Raw genomic sequence first — 18864 nt, 5'->3', positions numbered from 1 at the left:
AAAAACAACAGGATGTTGGCATAAAGAGAGGGGGTTGAGAATAAGTCTCCTGTTTTGGCTTAAGTTATGTAGGTCAGATGGTGGCACCACCAATGAAGGGAGAATAAGGGAGGTGGCAGGTTTAGAGAAGTCTGTGAGGAATTCTGTACTGGTGGAAGTTTCATATGTTGAGTCTGGAGCTATGAAATATATGGGCTATGGATACAGGTTAGAAATTCTCCATCATCCAACCTGCAAGAGGCTACCTGGGCACAGGTGAGGGATGAGAAGCAGACGGTCAGAGAGAACCCTGGATCTGCCTACACTGATCTTAGATTTTACTAAGCCCAAAGTCATCCACATTTGCTGGGAAGGATGTGCACTAATAATACAGCCTTCCTAGAGTCCCATGCTTAGATAAACTAATGACCTGGAGGGGAAAAAAGAGGAAACTGTAGCTTTATAAAAGAAAGAAAATATATTAGAAATGCAATGACAAAGTCTCCTGGGAGAAATGGCAACCTTACCTTAAGAACTGTAGTGAGAGGTTTTGGGGTTTTTTTTGTTGTTGTCGTCGTTGTTTTTTTTTTGCATCAGATGTGTTCTATCCAAAGTTTTGTGTTTAAATATGTACTTTTCATTGTTGAATTACTTCCTTACTGGCTCCGGTTTCTTGCTATCACCATAATGGCAGACATTTCTTCAGAAATCTTCTTAGAGGTACTTCTTAATATTGACCCAAGTGGAATCTGTAGACTACCTAAGACATTCATGATGCCACAGGCATGAAAAGAGGATAAACTTTGGTGTTAGATCAGGATTTCAGTTATGAATTTGCTGCTTATTATCTGTGGACCCTTGGGCAAATTAGTGCCTTATTTGAGCCCTTACTTCCTCAGCTGTAAAAGGAGGTAATAATATCTACTTTATGGGCTGAATTCTAAGGATTATGTTAAATAATGGATAAAATGCATCTGACATGTAATAGATGCTCTGCAATTATTGGATGCTATACTAACATTACCACCCATGTTATTATTTATTATTTTTCAGAAATTTGGTCTTTAGGAATAAACTTTTATTATAAGTCAGTTGATAATGATGATGATGATGATGATGATAGAAAATAGTTACATATTGCTTTACTCTGTGCCAGGCATTATTCTAACACTTTACGTCTCTTCACAGATGTGATCCTTATAACTGCACAGTGAGGCAGGCTCTGCTATCATGCCCATTTTACAGAGGAAGAGACTGAGATTTAGAGGTTATATAACATGCCCAACTGATTGGTTTGGGAATAATCAAACTGAGATTATAAATTCTGCATAATTTCTTTTTACAGCCCTCCAAAAGGAAGCCTTGATCATCAGCTTCTCATGTCCAAATTTGGATGTTTCCAAAATGTGTGCAGAACATATGCTGATTAGGGGAGTTAACAGAATTTTCTAACATTAGCTAAGATGTTTTCAAAATTGCCTTAATGCTCCACCAACAGTGTGACACTCTAAATAATGTTCTGTCTAATTTCAGCCTGTGAAGTTGAAGCAGGGAAAGTATACCAGGTCTCCTCAAAAGAGCATATGCAGCCTTTCAAGGAAAACATGGAACAATTTATTATTCAAGGTAAATTCCAAAGAGATGTGTTATGTTTTTCTCCCCTTTCAGCAAAAAAAAAAAAAAAAAAAAAAAAAAAAAGGTACAAGGCATTGTTTAAAAAATACATACTGCTTTAAAAGGGCTTATTTTGACATTACAGAAAAACAGATTAAGTTGAATTATGAGTCACAGAGTTGTAAGAGGCTAGCAATTTGATAAACATGCTATTTTGTGGATAATGCTCATTATTAATGTTTGTTTGCATGACAGTATATACACTAGATATTAGTTAAAATAGCTCATCTTTTAAAAGACATTAACAATTCTGTGCTTTTTGTGATAGAAAATTAGATAGGATTATTTTACATTTCAATTGTACTGATGACCTCATTTCAACCTGGTATTTATTTGGCTTGTCAAAACATTGTACCCAGGGAACAAACTATATTGATGTTGTTTGGATCTTCAGAGCATTATTTGCAGTTTTTTTAATGGGATACACCAATACCTCTGGATATTCAACACCTTTCTTCCAGGGAGCTTAAAAACGTTATAAATATGATCTCATGGACTCTTCCTGCATTTCTAGGAGATAGGCAGGGATGGAAAATTTTAGAAGATAATAAACAAAAAAATTTAACAGGAAAAGCATCTATTAAGTCTTGATGTTTGAAATCACTGAAACTTATAATTATATCAAAGCATTTACTACTCAAAATATTTCAACTTTGGAATGTTCCATCTCTTCTAAAGATCAGATTTGTATCATGCCACGCTCTGGGAAAGTTCTTGCTGTTTCAGGAATTCTCCTAGAGGCTGACATGACTTGAGACTGAGGCCAAGAACACTCTGAAGATTGGCTCCATACTTTATTTTGTTATAGGTTGTTCAAGTGTCATTAATGATGATTTAACAATGAATTAGTCATACTACAATTTGATTAAATGTTAGGCACAGCTTTTTTAAGATGGGAAAATACTATTTAATCATTTAAGATAATTGTGAAGATTGAAACAGAACTCTGGTGAAACTCATAAATCATGGTGAATGTCATTTTCAAATTCTGAGGTCTTCATAACTTAGAGTGGAAAATCTACTCATTGATTCTTAACCGAAATCATTAGTCCTGTAGTAAATATTAGGGAACATTGTAAACTCATCCCACTCTTAGTAGTGAATAAAAGTGAATCGTGCTTTTCCATCTAGCGGAGTTGTGGAATCAAGAATCTGTAGCACATTTTTAAAAAATGTAACAGGAAATAATATAGGTAAAAGCATAGAATATTCATCTTTATCTTATAAGAAGAAAGGAATCCTTAATCCTAGGATTTATTCAAAAAAGCAATCAAGCAATTTGCTGGATTTCACATCCAAAATGTAAACAATTGTCACTCTTATTCTTGGTCACATTATATGTGATTTATTATATAATATTTTGAATCCGCAATTTATAGACCAGGCATTGAGACTAGTGTTTTCCATACTGAATAGTGAAATTGTGTTTTGCAACACATTTGGAATTTAGGAATTGTGCTTTCAAAACACAGATGATCGGCCAAATATGATATCTCTGGTAGTCATTTATAATGATTTGAAAGGCAGTTAGAGGTGTTTAGGATTTGTCTAGTAGTTCCCTGGTAGGAAAGATGGGATTGCCCAGTCATACTAACTGTGTAAGTAAGTATCTCTTCAGATTTTAACAACCTTACAGGGTTTTTTTGTTTGTTTGTTTTTTTGAGACGGAGTCTTGCACTGTTGCCGGGCTGATGTCCAGTGGTATGATCTCAGCTCGCTGCAACCTCCACCTCCCAGGTTCAAGTGATTCTCCTGCCTCAGCCTCCTGAGTAGCTGCAATTACAGGCACGCGCCACCACGCCCGGCTAATTTTTTGTATTTTTAGTAGAGACGGGTTTTCACTTTGTTGGCCAGGCTGGTCTTGAACTCCTGACCTTGTGATCCGCCCTCCTCGGCCTCCCAAAGTGCTGGGATTACAGGCATGGGCCACCGTGCCCAGCCAGGAAGATCTTTTAACCTCCTTATTATGAAACTCAGATATTTACTTTTTTTTTATACTTCTCCATGTTAAATGAAAACAATGTTGTAAGGATACTAACCTGTATACTGTATTCTTAGAAGTAGGAAATGCTTCACCTTTTTGCCATTAAGTTAGCCGTGATGAGTCTTCGTGGCACCTCTTCCACCAGTTTCAGTTGTCTTTTTATTTATTCTCTGCATCCGTTCGAGTTTTCTGTTTCTTTGTTCATTTAAAAATTCTTTTAATGCTTTCAGTATGCCCAGCTATTCTGTTGGGTATGATTTACAGCAGTGAATCAGAAAATGTATGCGTCTTAATGGACCTTACATTCTGCATTACCTAGAAGACAGGTGATAACAACAACATAAACAGAAAATTTTTTGAAAAAAACCTCTGTACATCAAATGTGTGTAGATCAAGTATATCAACAATATGAAAGAATAAAAGTCTCACTTTAAACATAGTCAGTCTCAAAGCTGTTTTCAAGAACATGTAGGGAAACAATGGAGTTCTGAATATGTTTCCTGTTCTAGTCCATTTTCACACTGCCATAAAGAACTGCCTGAGACTGGGTAATTTATAAAGAAAAGATGTTTAATTGACTCACACATCAGCATGTCTGGGGAGGCCTCAGGAAACTTACAATCATAGCAGAAGGCGAAGGGGAAGCAAGGCATCTTCTTTACAAGGCGGCAGGCAGGAGAAGTGCTGAGGGAAGGGGGGAAGAGCCCCTTATGAAACTATTAGATCTCGTGAGAACTCACTCCCTATCATAAGAACGGCACGGGGAAACCGCCCCCATGATTCAATTACCTCCGCCTCTTCTCTCCCGTGACACATGGATTATGGGGATTACAGTTCAAGATGAGATTTGGGTGGGGACACAAAGGTTAGCCATATTATTTCCCTTAAAATACATTTTTAAGGCCAGGCCCGGTGGCTCACTCTCATAATCCCAGCACTTTGGGAGGCTGAGGTGCACGGGTCACGTGAGGCCAGGAGTTGGAGACCAGCCTGAAACACCATGTCTACTAAAAATACAAAAGTTAGCCGGCTGTGGTGGTGCTCACATGTAATCCCAGCTACTCAGGAGGCTGAGGCATGAGAATCACTTGAACCCGGGAGGCAGACGTTGCAATGAGCCGAGATTGTGCCACTGCACTCCAACCTGGGAGACAGTGTAAGACTCTGTCTCAAAAATTTAAAATAAAGGTAAATTTTTAAGAATGTATCCAATTCCTTTGCCCCATGTTTCTCCTAGTTTATCAGGACATGATTCTAAAATTAAAATTATAAACTAAAGAATATACCATCTTAGCACAAATAAATGCCAAATCTTTGCTGATAATTAGGCTTTCATCAATAGTAGTATTCTTACATCAGCCTCTGTGCTTAGATTCATTTATGTGGGTATGATTATATTTTTGTATATACAAGCAAGGTCTTTTTTAATGTGTCTCATCCTCAAAATATAAAATCTCTTGAACAATTCAAGAAGCTATGCCCAACGCTGCCCAAATGTCTTTATTGCATCAGCTCCCCCTGTATAATAGAAACATCTCTTATCCCTATAATTCAGCTATTGTGTGGTCTGTGGTCCACACTCTAAGAGTCTTTTGGAATTCATCTAGCCCTGCAACCCATTCAGTTTTCCCTCCCTATCTTCCTAGTTCTACTGAAGCCAAGATTTCATGGTCTATGTTTAAACACCTCCTCACTGGGAACATCTGTCACCTCTGCCCTAAAATAGGCAGATTTGGAGAATTTAGCCCTACTGTTGGAAGGCATTCATTGTTTGTAAAGGTGCTAGATATGTACCCTCCTTGGGAGAATTGAGAATATACTCACTCAAAAATTGTTCCGACTGCCACCCAGCTTTATGTTCTTCGTAACACTTATCACTGTCTGCAACTGCATCATTTATTTGTCCCTCAATAGTATAAGCTTCATTAAGAAGGCAGTTTTGCTTTGCTTCTTGCTGTACCCCTGTACCTAGAACAATGTGCAGTATAGTGTACACTGTCTTGCTCACCAGGCATAGGTCCAGCAACCCTTGTTAAGCTCATCTCTTTGCTTTCTCCATATTTGCACCACAGTATTGAGCAGCTGATCATTTTTGTATGCAGGAAGGTCCTTACAAGGACGCTGACTAGTATCACTTTAAATTCATAAACCCACTGACAGAACTCAGTTCTTTTCCTCAACAATGTTACTAGATTTCCCTTGCAAATTTAGCTTTCTCTATTTCTGAGATTTGTTTATATCATCCCTTCTCAAACCTTCGCGATCTTCCTGTTCCATTTACCAATGACTCTAATGATAACCTCACCTTATACCTCGATGAGAAACAGTTACGTGATTATACAGAAGCTCCCACACCTACCCACCATCACATCTGCAAACCAACAGCATCTGAATCTGTATTTTCTGTGCATCTTTCACTACAAAAGAAGGAAAGCCCCGCTCTCATTAAAGGCAGATCCTTACCCACATACTCTGGACCTGATACTTCTATTTTTATCCAGGAATCCACTCCTAGAGTTACCTCCCCTTCTCTCTCAACTTCAGTTGTATGTTTTCCTTCTGAGCTTGACTCCTTCAACAGCACTCAGATGTACTCTCTCTTACAGAGTGTGAAACCACAAGAAGGGTGCTAAATATACACCTGTGGAGAGGACAAGTCTTTTTAGTGACTGCTAATACTTGATTATTAGAGGAATGGGTGAGAGAGTTCACGTATGTTTATTGCGGTACTAGTCACAATAGCAAAGACTTGGAACCAACCCAAATGTCCAATAATGATAGACTGGATTAAGAGAATGTGGCACATATACACCATGGAATACTATGCAGCCATAAAAAAGGATGTGTTCGTGTTCTTTGTAGGGACATGGATGACACTGGAAACCATCATTCTCAGCAAACTAACGCAAGGACAAAAAACCAAACACTGCATGTTCTACTCATAGGTGGGAATTGAACAATGAGAACACTTGGACACAGGAAGGGGAACATCACACACCGGGGCCTGTTGTGGGGTGGGGGGAGGAGGGAGGGATAGCATTTGGAGATATACCTAATGTAAATGATGAGTTAATGGGTGCAGTACACCAACATGGCACATGTATACATATGTAACAAACCCGCACGTTGTGTACATGTACCCTAGAACTTAAAGTATAATAAAAAAAAATATATATATATACATAGAAAGTTTAAACTAAAGGAAAAAAGTACGACACGAAGAAATGGACACAAGCAAATTGGTAGTTGCGTCGTGGGAGGGAGTAGCGTGTGATGAGGCTGAACATGTATTCCTGGCTGAGGGACTTAGGCTTCTTCCAGAAGTCTTGGGGAGCAGAATATGCTCTTGGGGAGTAACGGTTTCCCAATGATCAAGGGATCAGTGGAGCCAGATCGGACTTGGAAGCAGGAGACCACTTATAAGATCGTTATGGTACACTGGTAAAGAAATGAGAAGGCCTTGGACTAAGGAAGTGGGGATGGTGCTGAAGAGAGAATAGCAGCAATGGTACTGAAGACAGAATAGCTGCAAGGGATAATAATAAGACAACCAAATGGACAAGGAGATGATGGGTAGGTGTCTAGATTTTAGGTTTGAGTATATGGGTGAGTGGGAGTACTAATCACTGAGATAGAGAATATGCATAGAGGGAAAGATTTGAATGGCTGGCATGGTTACCCATATGTAAACACGCAAGTGCGCGTGCCCAGTGGACAGGTGGGTATATGAGCTGGACTTGGCATAGAGATCTGAGATTGAGGATTGGACATTGTAAGCAAGGTGATTCTTGCATAGATGTGGTCACCTAGGAGGATAAGAAAAAATAGATCCAGGAATAGTATTCTGGAGGAGAATAGCATTTTTAGGATGGACAGAGGAAAACCAGGTGTTAGTAGTCAGGTGGATAGGAAGAAAATTGACAGATGCTTTTGTTACGGAAGCCAGAATTGGGAAGAGTTTCAGAAAAGAGCAAATGCGAATACTTATAGCAGCACATGTTCAAGCAGACTGAGTAAATGAGGACTGAACAACATCTAGGCTTGTGGATATGAAGGTGGAGGTCAGTGGACGGAACATGTTTCTTGGATTGGCATGAGCAGACGCTGATTTTCTGAGCTTTTAACATAGAAGCGAAGAACTAGAGTGCACAGCTCTTATTGCAGGACAACTATAACTGATGCATACGTGTTGGACTGAACTCTTTAATCAGAGTTACTATAACTTAGCTTATCTCTATTTTCTGTCACATGTGTGACAAGAAACCATATGTGACATAGGATTTTTCTGTCACAAAACCAACATATGTGATGGTTTTGTTTTTGTGAGTGTGAGATGAAGACAACCAATTCTTAATCTCCAGATGGTCATTCAGCATTTATTTGCAGTTTGGTGTTAAATTTTCTGTTTTTTTAATAGCAGAAAATGTAGGATATAGAAAGATGAGATAAATGTGATCATTGGGGACTCATGTTTTCCTAATATATCTCTCAGAACTCAGTACACTCCTTCCTTTTTTCCTCTGTCTTTATTTTTGAATCTAATTTGTATTTTGGACAAAGTATACAGACAAAAAACATATTATCGCTGAACTATAAAGAACCTTAGATGGAATGGATGACCTTTATATATGGATCTTCTCATGTTGAAGTCACTGGGAGAGAAATACAAGCCTGGTTCTCCTTTGTTGGCCTTCAGTGCTCTCTTAGTCATATGGTACATTTTGATAAGTGTATATTTTAAAACTTAAGCTCAACTGTTTTTTGGATGAATGGCAATTCTTTTTAAAAAAGGAGTGGAGGTTCTCTCCATGCTATTACATAAAGTCCCTACCGTGATTTTATAAATCAAAAATAGCTAATGGGATTTTTCACTGACCTTGCTCTTCCCACTTCTACCCCCCACCCCCCACTTTTCCCAAACATTTCTTCTTTAAGCATAGTAAATTGTGGCTGAACTAGGGGAATAGAACCAAAATGAAAATGCATAAATCTGTAATCACATGCTTATAATTAAAAGAATGTTGAAACCTCAGCTCTTAAATATACAGTCTCTAGTATTGGTAATGCTGTACTTGAGAACAAAGAGATGCTGAAAGCAGTGGCTGTTAACTGTGCCAAAGACTGAAAAGCCTAGTAGAAGAGAGTATCTTTCTCAGAAAGGAATATTCTCTATGCAGGGTGAGCATGTTTTATGTTGTACTTCTGTCTTTTTCTGAAAATATGATAAAGACACTTTTTCCAGTAATGAAAACAGGTATGTTTGATTTTTTAGTGTAATCTTCCTTCACTGACCATTTAATGTTGAAAAAGAATCATAATTGTCTTTTAAGCAAACCACTTTTTAACCATTATGAATTTGGTGTGATTTGTTGTAGATTTTTAAATTTTAATGAATTTGGTGTGATTTTCTGTAGATTTTTAAATTTCCCTTTTGGAGAGAAAAACCAAAACACTTGCCCTGCTGGTAAATCATGGGACTTGGTCCAAGCCCTTGCTTGACCCCTCCCAGTTTTAAGCTTGAATGAGGTCAGGTCTCTGGGACCCTGCCCCTTGCAGCAAGAGCATCTTGTCTCGTGTGCATGCATGTGCAAATGTTCCCTGAGACCCAGGACAGAGGCTGCATCCTAAGGGCTGGTTTTACCCTCTTTTCGTTCTATATGTCCTCCTCCACCTGCCTGTGAAGCTCTCAGGGTCCTGCCAGCTCTACATGTCCCCAACTCTTTTTTTCCCCTCCCTTTATACTGGGGGTTCAGATCTTCCAGCCAGAAGCGTCTACCCTTGTACTACCTTGTCCTCCACCCCTTTGTCCCCTCTGCCCCCCAGCCTGCCTCCTGCCTGATGGCTCAGGTGTCCCCATGCTGGTCATGCTGGCTCAGGCTGCAGGAGCAAGCCTGGAAGGCTCCCCTGCCTCTGCCACTTTGTGTGGGTAATTGTGCTTTAGGGGAAAGTGGGGGGTTCAGTACATTTCTCGTGCACTAGTGGGGGAAAAAAGGTCATAGGATAACAATTATTAAGCCTTAATACTATTTCTGCTGTGCTGAAGAATGAAGCAAAGCCATTTACACTCCAGGCAATTTTACTTTCATGACTCTTTAGGTCAGTCTGAGCAGCCATTATTATCCTCATTTTACGATGAGGAAACAAATTCTCAGAGGGCTCATTGCTTGACTGAAATACAATAGATGGCAAAGTCAGGCTGGAACCAAGATCTTTTAAAGGAGGCTGGAGCAGTATTTTAATTTAAAAATCACTGTAATATAGTAAGAGACCCAGAGAGTGCAGTTCTGTGGTGTCAGGTGGTAGAAACCACAAATACAGATGAAATCCCATGTAAGATAATCAATTAAACTCAAAAGTCACCAATAACTGGACTGCAAAATGAATACGCATTTGTATTAGTGCAACATTCATGCAGACACCGTGAACCAGATGGACAAAGCTCTTTCCCCTCTTGTAGTGACAAATGATGATTCCATTTTAAAGGTACCTTTCTTGCCACTCTTAACATTTGAGAAGCGTGAATTTGAAGTGATTCTTCTGGAAACTAAAATAGTTTATATCACCACTTCTCTCTGAGGGTTAGATTTCCAGCAGCCACAATCATTCATTCTACAACCGTAGATGAGACTTGATCAAAGAGCCTCTGAGGAGTGACAGGGAATCGATTCCATATGGGAGTCCCTAACCACTGCCTCCTGCATATTTCCAGTCGGATGCTCCCACTGGCACCTCACACTAAATATCTCCATAATGTGTTCCATGCTGTGTCTTAAGCACCTAATACGTCGCAGACTCCCAATAAAGATTTACTTCACAGATGAATGAATGAAGGAATGACTGTCAATTCAACACAAGCATCTCAGTTCTTCTGCCCTGCTTGTGTTCTCTAACATTGTAAGTAGTGCTACCACCTATGTGATTGTCTAAGACAGAAAGCTTGGCGTCATTCTTCATTTCTCTATGAATGAGTGATGGGAATGTTTAAATAATGCATGTATCTATTATAAAATACAGGACCATAATGAAATGTAAGTCTTCTCACTACTACTGTTCTCTACTTTAACCAATGTTATATTTCATTTCTAGCCTTCCAGAGATAATTTGCATGGATAAGCATGTATGTGCATATATATATACACACACATATGCATACATACATACATGTGCATATATATACATACATATACGTGTGTATATACGTATATATGTATATATATACGTGTGTGTATATATGTATATATATACGTGTGTGTATATATGTATATATATACGTGTGTGTATATATGTATATATATACGTGTGTGTATATATGTATATATATACGTGTGTGTATATATGTATATATATACGTGTGTGTATATATATACGTGTGTGTATATATGTATATATATACGTGTGTGTATATATGTATATATATACACACACACGTATACACACACACACATTTGTATTTATATAGTTTTTACTAGTGGTTACATGCTCTATATGTCTTTCTGCCTTTTGCCTTTTCATTTCCATTATGAAATATTTTATATTTCTTTGTTTTATATTTTCTATCTAGAGATAACATATATGCATGTGTATATGTTTTAGATACATACATACAACATAAAATCTTGTACTATATTCATTTTATGTTGAACACAAAAATAAAACATTTTATTATTCTTACACTATTTATGTGAGACAGCCAATTCTCCTCATTGTCTATAGTTAGGCTTTATAGAGTCACTGTGAACAATTAGTGAATATGGAACCATTGCTTCTATGGGGAAATACAAGTTTAGGTGCCTGCAAGCCTGTGGTCATATTCTTGTCAACTAATTCACTCATAACTTTGTCTTATGTGTGTTTATGTTTAATGACACCTTATCTAATAATATATATTGTTCATTCATTAATGTTGAACTCATGGCTAGCAACACTGTTACTCATGCCTTAATGAACTTTACTTAACACATGTATTTTCTCCATAAGGTACATCACAGCCATCTTGCACATAGGAACACTAGCTAACAACTGAGCACCCTGCTTGGGGGCTATTTAAAACAGTGAAATTACCAAAAATCCCACAAAGATGTGGAAAATGTGGCACAAAATAGATGGTGACAAGGACACTTTTCACAGTGTAAGAGCTGAAACAAGAAGGCAGAGTGTTACCTTGCAAAACCTCAGCTGGAAACATGCTAATTTATATAACAAAAATAAGGTTATATTATAGATCTGTATGCATATCTTATAACCTAAATGAGGTATAAAGATTTATCCCAGTAGCCATATACCCAGCTCACAGAATAGAACATGATCAATTTTGGTCAGTCAGCTCTTCCATTTATGTTTCCCCAATCTTATACCTGTGTCCCCTTCAGAGACAACCACTATCCTGAATTTTCTATTTATCATTCTGATGTTTATTCTTTATAGTTTTGCCAAAAATGTAAATCATAACCAACGTATTGTTTACAATTTTAGGAACTTTGTGTGACTGGAAATATAAGCATACCCTGCTGCAACTTAGATTTTTCTCCACTGAACATGGTTTTTGAAATTCTTTCATGTTTTTGCATGTGGTTCTATTTCATTAATTTTTATTCTGTTGTAGGACTATAATAGCACAGATTGTCTATCCTATTTTATCTCCCTTTTTTTTTTTATTTGAGATGGAGTTTCGCTCTTGTTGCCCAGGTTGGAGTACAATGGCACGATCTCGGCTCACCGCAACCTCCGCCTCCCTGTTTAAAGCGATTCTCCTGCCTCAGCCTTCCAAGTTCAGCCTTCCAAGTAGCTGGGATTACAGGCATGAGCCCCCACACCTGGCTAATTTTGTATTTTTAGTAGAGAGGGGGTTTCTCCATGTCGATCAGGCTGGTCTCAAACTCCCCACGTCAGGTGATCTGCCCACCTCGACCTCCCAAAGTGCTGGGATTACAGGCGTGAGCCACTGCGCCCGGCCCTCTGTCACTTTTTTATTGATTATGGACAATACTTATATGAACATTTGTGTTCACAATTCCTGATCCACATCCATACTCCCTTTTTGTGTTGCAAACCTAGGAGGTTTGCTGAGGCGTGGGACAAGTGAATCTTCTGCCTCGGAGGTAAAGTCAAAGTGTTTTTAAAAATGATTAGTTCTCATCTGCACTTGTATCGGCAGAGTTCCAATTGTGTTAAATCCTTACCAGCACTGAGTTCTTCGATTTTATTTTTTTTAGTTGTTTTTGACCCAATTGACTCTTTAAAGTGGTATTTCGTTGAGGTTTTCACTTGCATTTTCCTGATTATTTCTGAGAAATCATGTGTTTTCACACATTTACAGTTGTTTCCTTTTCTCTGTAATGCCTTTGTAAGTCTTTTGGCTGTTTTCTAATGACTTGTCTTTTACTTATTGAGTTATTAGGACATCTTTATATATTTAGGACATTAAAATGCGGTCAGATAAATTTTCCCAAGCCCTGCTCCCACTTTGTAGCTTGTCTTTTCATTTTTCTTTCGCTAACTATTGATTTTAAAAGTTTTTCATTTCTATGTAGTGATATCTATCAACCCTTTTCTTGATGGTGCATAATTTTTGCCTTATTTAAGAAATCCGGTGGGGCACGGTGGCTCACGCCTGTAATCCCAGCACTTTGGGAGGCCAAGGTGGGCGGATCACGAGGTCAGGAGATTGAGACCATCCTGGCTAACACGGTGAAACCTCATCTCTACTAAAAATACAAAAAATAAGCCGGGAGTGGTGGTGGGCTCCTGTAGTCCCAGCTACTTGGGAGGCTGAGGCAAAAGAATGGTGTGAACCTGGGAGGCAGAGGTTGCAGTGAGCCGATCTCACGCCACTGCACTCTAGCCTGGGTGACAGAGCGAGACTCCGTCTCAAAAAAAAAAAAAAAAAAAAAGGAAATCCAGAAATCCTTCCCTTCTCTAAGTTTGTAAAGATAATGTCCTTTATTTTCCCAAGAAAATTTTATACTTTTGCTTTCACATTTAATCCTTCAGTCTATTTGAAATTCATTTTAATCTATGATCTGCAATAGGAATCACATTTAATTTTATGTCATATGGATAATGCTGTTTTAGTTGTTTAGTGCCATGTAAAGAATAAGCCATTTTCTCTCTAATATGCTGTACCATTTCTATCATGTAGGAACTTTCCATATATATATGAGGCTTTCTTGGGTTTTCTCTATACTATTCCATTAGCCTATTTCCATTATTTATCCTTATAACAAAACCTGTTACTATTCTATTTACTGTAGACTTCTAATAAGTCTTGAAATGTGAAAAGGCTAGATTCCCACCTTCTTTAGATTTATGCCTCCTCTTGGTAGTTTATTCTGCTATATAATTTAATAATTAAGTTGTTAAGTTCCACCAAAAAAAAAAAACTATTAGGATTCTGACACAATTACACAGGCTATAGATCAGACTGGGTAGAACTGACATCTTTATGATATCAAGGCTTTCTATCTATGAACATGGTACAGACTAGCGTTTATTTATGTTTCCTTTAATATCTGCCCAAAAAGTTGAAAATTTCATTAAGATTTCCATATGTTTTTGTAGAAATATTCCTAAAGACCTCCTTTTTGTTTATATTTTGTGAACTGCGTTTACTCTATTTTGAAGATATTTAAAATTCAAATAGCTTACATCTTACAAACTTGTTAAACCCTCTTATTAATTTAACAATTTAAGATATTTAAAAAATTTCTCTGGCGATATCACTGCAAATAATGACAGTTTTATGTATGTATGTATGTATTTGCTTTCTAGTTTCTTTTTTCTTCCTTTTTTCTGGTCATTTTGCACTGTGTTGTACCTTCAGTATAATATGGACAGAAAGAGTAGAAATGTCATTTCACAAAGGAGCATAATTAGAGGAGTACAAATAAATATTTTGGCCATCTTTGTAAACAAATTAACACAAATTGATTGGAGGTTTTCATATCATTTAATTTTCCCCTCTACTACTTTTCAAGTGATATTCTGTATCTTTATTCTTTTAGTGCCTATCTTGGATATATTGACACAGTTCTTTTTATTGCGTATATTTAAAGTGTACAACACAATGTTTATATATATGTATACACACAGAGTAAAATGATTCGTCAAGCAAATTAACATATTTTATCATTTCACATAGGTACCATGTGTGCATCCATGCGCACCCTGCATGCTGCTGAATAGATCTCTGGACATATTTACACGACATAGCTGCGATTTTGTACCCTTTCACCTCCATCTCCCCACTTTCCTCCACCTCCTGCCCTTTCTACTCTTTGTTTCTAGGCATGCAAGTTTTTTGGTTTTGTTTTTAGTTGAGATTTCACATATAAGTGAGATCAAGCAATATTTTTCTGTTAACACAATTATCTAGCAAAGTCTAAAGTTGCTGTTTTTACTTCCCTCTAAACAAATTCTTAGCATGTTTTAATGCTAATCTTACCATTTGAATGCCATTCCTTTCCAGTGTTTTAGTTTCATTTTATATTGTCTGTTACCCCTAAAATATAGAATTATTATTTTATGTATTCATTTTTGGTTTACATTTAACCAATACCATTGTCTGGGCTCACTATTCCTTCATATTATGCCACTTTCTAAGATGATTTTTCTTCTTTCTCAAGTACACCCTTGAAAAGTTGCTTTCGTGTGAACTCCGGATTGTAAATTCTGTTTTTGTCTGTGTGAATATATCTTTATATCAAGCCTGTTTTTTAGCAATAGATTTCCCAATTACAAAATTCTGGGTTCAAAGTAAATTCCTTTCAGCCGCCTGGAGGCCTCTGATTTCTACTCTACTTGGGTCCAATTTTTGCTTCTTTGTTTCTAATCTAAATTTTCCCTCAGGATCTTTTATGTTTTTCTGTTTCTCCATATGTTTGTTTTGGCTAATCATCAGGAGGCACTACCAACCCAAACTATTTTAAAATAAATCCTTGCTTCGCATGTTAGGATCACACATTGGGTGTTTGGGGCCTGATGGCAGTGTGGTTGCCCATGACGGGTAAGGGATTCCTATGTGAGAGAGTTTCCCCTTCCCCTAGAGCCACTGGTGAGGTGGATGCATTTCCTTAATGCCTAATTTAGTGGGGTGATTCTTTTTAATTTCTTCTTTTGAGATGTCTCTGTGGTTATGTAGGACAATTTGAGGCCTGTTCAAAATTTTCCCATATGGCCTTTAAAACTAAAGTTCTAGGTTGCTAGGTTTAGTGATGCACCGAGGAAGTTCTGGCTTACACGTCTTTGGAATCCTGCTTCTGTTTGTTTTTACGGCTTCAGAGAATTTTCCTTATTTTCTATCCAACTCAGCCATGCATTCAATATTACTTTACCCCAGCTTTTTTGTGTTCTTTGTTCTGAAACTTTTTGATATCTATAGTATTGTTGAAATTAGAAGTCTATCTTGTTTTTTTCAGTTAAAATATATTTAAATAATTTTACATTAGTACGTTCTTAATGACTTCATAGTATTTCACTGTAAAAATGCACCCAAACTTACTTGCTCATTTCTCTACTTACCCACCTTTTTTCTAAAACATTGTTTTCAAAAGCAAAAGATTATGGTAAAAACATGTGTGTATGTCTCACAATTCACATTTGGTACTGTACAGCCCGAAACATTGAGCTGCTGGGTCAAAAGCAGTATTAGCCTTATTCTTGATGCCTCCTTTTCTCCCATGCCCTTGCCATCCTTGCTTTCCTTACCTCATCATTGTTAAGTCCTGTGGCTTTACTCACATGTATCCACTCCACTCTAATCCCATTGCATCAACCTATTCAGCCCCAAATTATCACTTTTTTTCCTTAGGCTGACCGTTTCCTAACAGGTCTCACTTTTCCTCATCACTGCCATTCTCTTACCATATAATCACCAATAACCTGATAGTAACCTTCAGTCTTCTGGAAAAGATTGAATAATGTTAGTATAATAAATTGTTAAAGTGTGCGACTACTCATTAAAATTTATGTATGTTTAAAATATAGAGCTAATATATTTTAAACTATGTAAAATATCAAAAATGTGTATTTATTCATTTCTTTTTGTGAGAAGGAGTCTTGCTCTATTGCCCAGGCTGGAATACAGTGGTGGGATCTCGACTCACTGCAACCTCCGCCTCCTGGGTTCAAGTGATTCTCCTGCCTCAGCCTCCTGAGTAGCTGGGATTACAGGCACATGACACCATGCCCAGCTAATTTTTTGTTTTGTTTTGTTTTGTTTTGTTTTGTTTTGGTAGAGACGAGGTTTCACCATATTGGCCAAGCTGGTCTTAAACTCCTGGCCTCAAGTGATACTCCCATCTTGGCCTCCCAAAGTGTTGAGATTACAGTCGTGAGCCACTGCGCCTGACCTAAAATGTATTTTTAAAATATACCTTATTTGCCCTTCATGTTAGATAATACAAAATTAATTGCATATTTTTTCATGGTTAAGTCTAAGCTTTCCTTCCTTAGGTTCTGGGTACTTGGATAGGCTCTGCCATGAAGAATAATCCTGACCAAATGGTTATGTTCTTGTAGCTGAACCTCAATTACATTCTTTAGTGACTGACGTGAATCTTCCAGTTTTTTCGAAGAAAAGTCAGCCAGAAACTGAGTTCAAGACTAGCACTTTTAAAATTTTAAACCTTTTTTGTTAAAGCAATTCTGGTACAATAAAACCCAAAGGTCCATTTGTATAGTTACCTAAGACGTACCAACGTGTTGATTCAGAAGTAAATAGTCATAACATATTAAATTGCACCATTTAAAATTATGATGTTTTCTGGTTAATGTCTAAAATCTGCCAGTTTATTAATTTTCTGCTTGACACATGTTCTAACTACATGTTACTTGGGCATTTGGATCATTAGGGAAATAAGAGTTGAGTGTGTTTGTTGTAGGTTGTCTATGGTTTCCTAAGTCTACTCTGAAGATAAGCAACACTTGTGAGACAGAGATGTGTCATACAGTGGAGGGCTTTGGTGTAATTACTGCTCTCTGTTGTGCATGAATAAAATCTAAGTGAAACACTGCTAAACCATATTAACTTATGAGAAAGGTCAGCTGGGCGTGGTGGCTCATGCCTGTAATCCCAGCATTTTGGGAGGCCGAGGCGGGCAGATCACCTGAGGTCAGGAGTTTGAGACCAGCCTGGCCAACATGGTGACACCCCGTCTGTATTAAAAATACAAAAATTAGCTGGGCATGGTGGTGGGCACCTGTAATCCCAGCTACTTGGGAGGCTGAGGTAGAAGAATTGCTTGAACCTGGGAGGCAGAGGTTTCACTGAGCCGAGATCGCGCCATTGCACTCTAGCCTGGGCAAGAGAGAGACTCCATCTCAAAAAACAAAAACTTACGAGAAAAGTCATCTGACTCATATGGCAAATGGTCTCATCTCATGTGCCAAATCTGACAGATTGATACTGGCTTAATGGAGCTGTGTTTTGAGGATAAATCTTAGGTCTTACCTGAATTCTTGGGTTTGAAAGAGTAGCATGAGTAATTAGTGATTTCTGAAATATGGTAGGGAAGAATTGAGTAGTAGCCAGTATTTTTCCTCCAATGATTTCTTATTTTTTTCCTTCATAACGTTTCTGCTTATATTTTTATAGATGGAATATATTATATATTTTGTATATATTATATATGCTATGTTTATATATAAGAAATAGGTATAAAATCTATAGGGATTTATTGTATATTAAAGGAAAACCAAACCTAAATCACTTTTGGAGGAAGAATTTCTTTTTTTTTTTTTTTTTTTAAGGTGGCTTTGAAAGCTTGTATACAGACATCCCTGGGAGATACTACAGTTTTGGTTCCAGACCACCATAGTAAAGCAATAAAGCAAGTCGCATGCATTTTGGGGGTTCCCAGTGCATATAACAGTTACATTTATGCCATACTGTACTCTATTAAGTGTGCAGTAGCATTATACATTTAAAAACGACGTACGTACCTTATTATTTAAAAATGCTAACAATCGGCTGGGTGCCATGGCTCATGCCTGTAATCCCAGCACTCTGGGAGGCTGAGGCGGACAAATCACGAGGTCAGGAATATGAGACCAGCCTGACCAACACGGTGAAACCTCACCTCTACTAAAAATACAAAAATTAGCCCACGTGGTGGTGCACGCCTGTAATCCCAGCTACTCAGGAGGCTGAGGCAGGAGAATCGCTTGAACCCAGGAGGCAGAGGTTGCAGTGAGCCGAGATCTCGCCACTGCACTCCAGCCTGGGTGACACA

The 18864-nt window shown here is 37.8% G+C and overlaps 1 protein-coding gene across 1 annotated transcript in view; it reads left to right on the top strand.

The window, feature by feature from the left end:
• The window catches only part of FMN2 (formin 2), a 388079-nt gene that overhangs the window by 267001 nt on the left and 102214 nt on the right, over positions 1-18864 (top strand). Inside the window, exon 14 of the mRNA XM_063670713.1 lies at positions 1513-1605. Coding sequence (XP_063526783.1) covers positions 1513-1605 — 93 coding nt within the window. The remainder of the gene's footprint in view (positions 1-1512; positions 1606-18864) is intronic.

Source organism: Pongo pygmaeus, chromosome 1 (genome assembly GCF_028885625.2).
Source record: "Pongo pygmaeus isolate AG05252 chromosome 1, NHGRI_mPonPyg2-v2.0_pri, whole genome shotgun sequence".
Classification (NCBI taxonomy): domain Eukaryota; kingdom Metazoa; phylum Chordata; class Mammalia; order Primates; family Hominidae; genus Pongo; species Pongo pygmaeus.
This window is presented reverse-complemented; position numbering and strand designations above follow the sequence as displayed.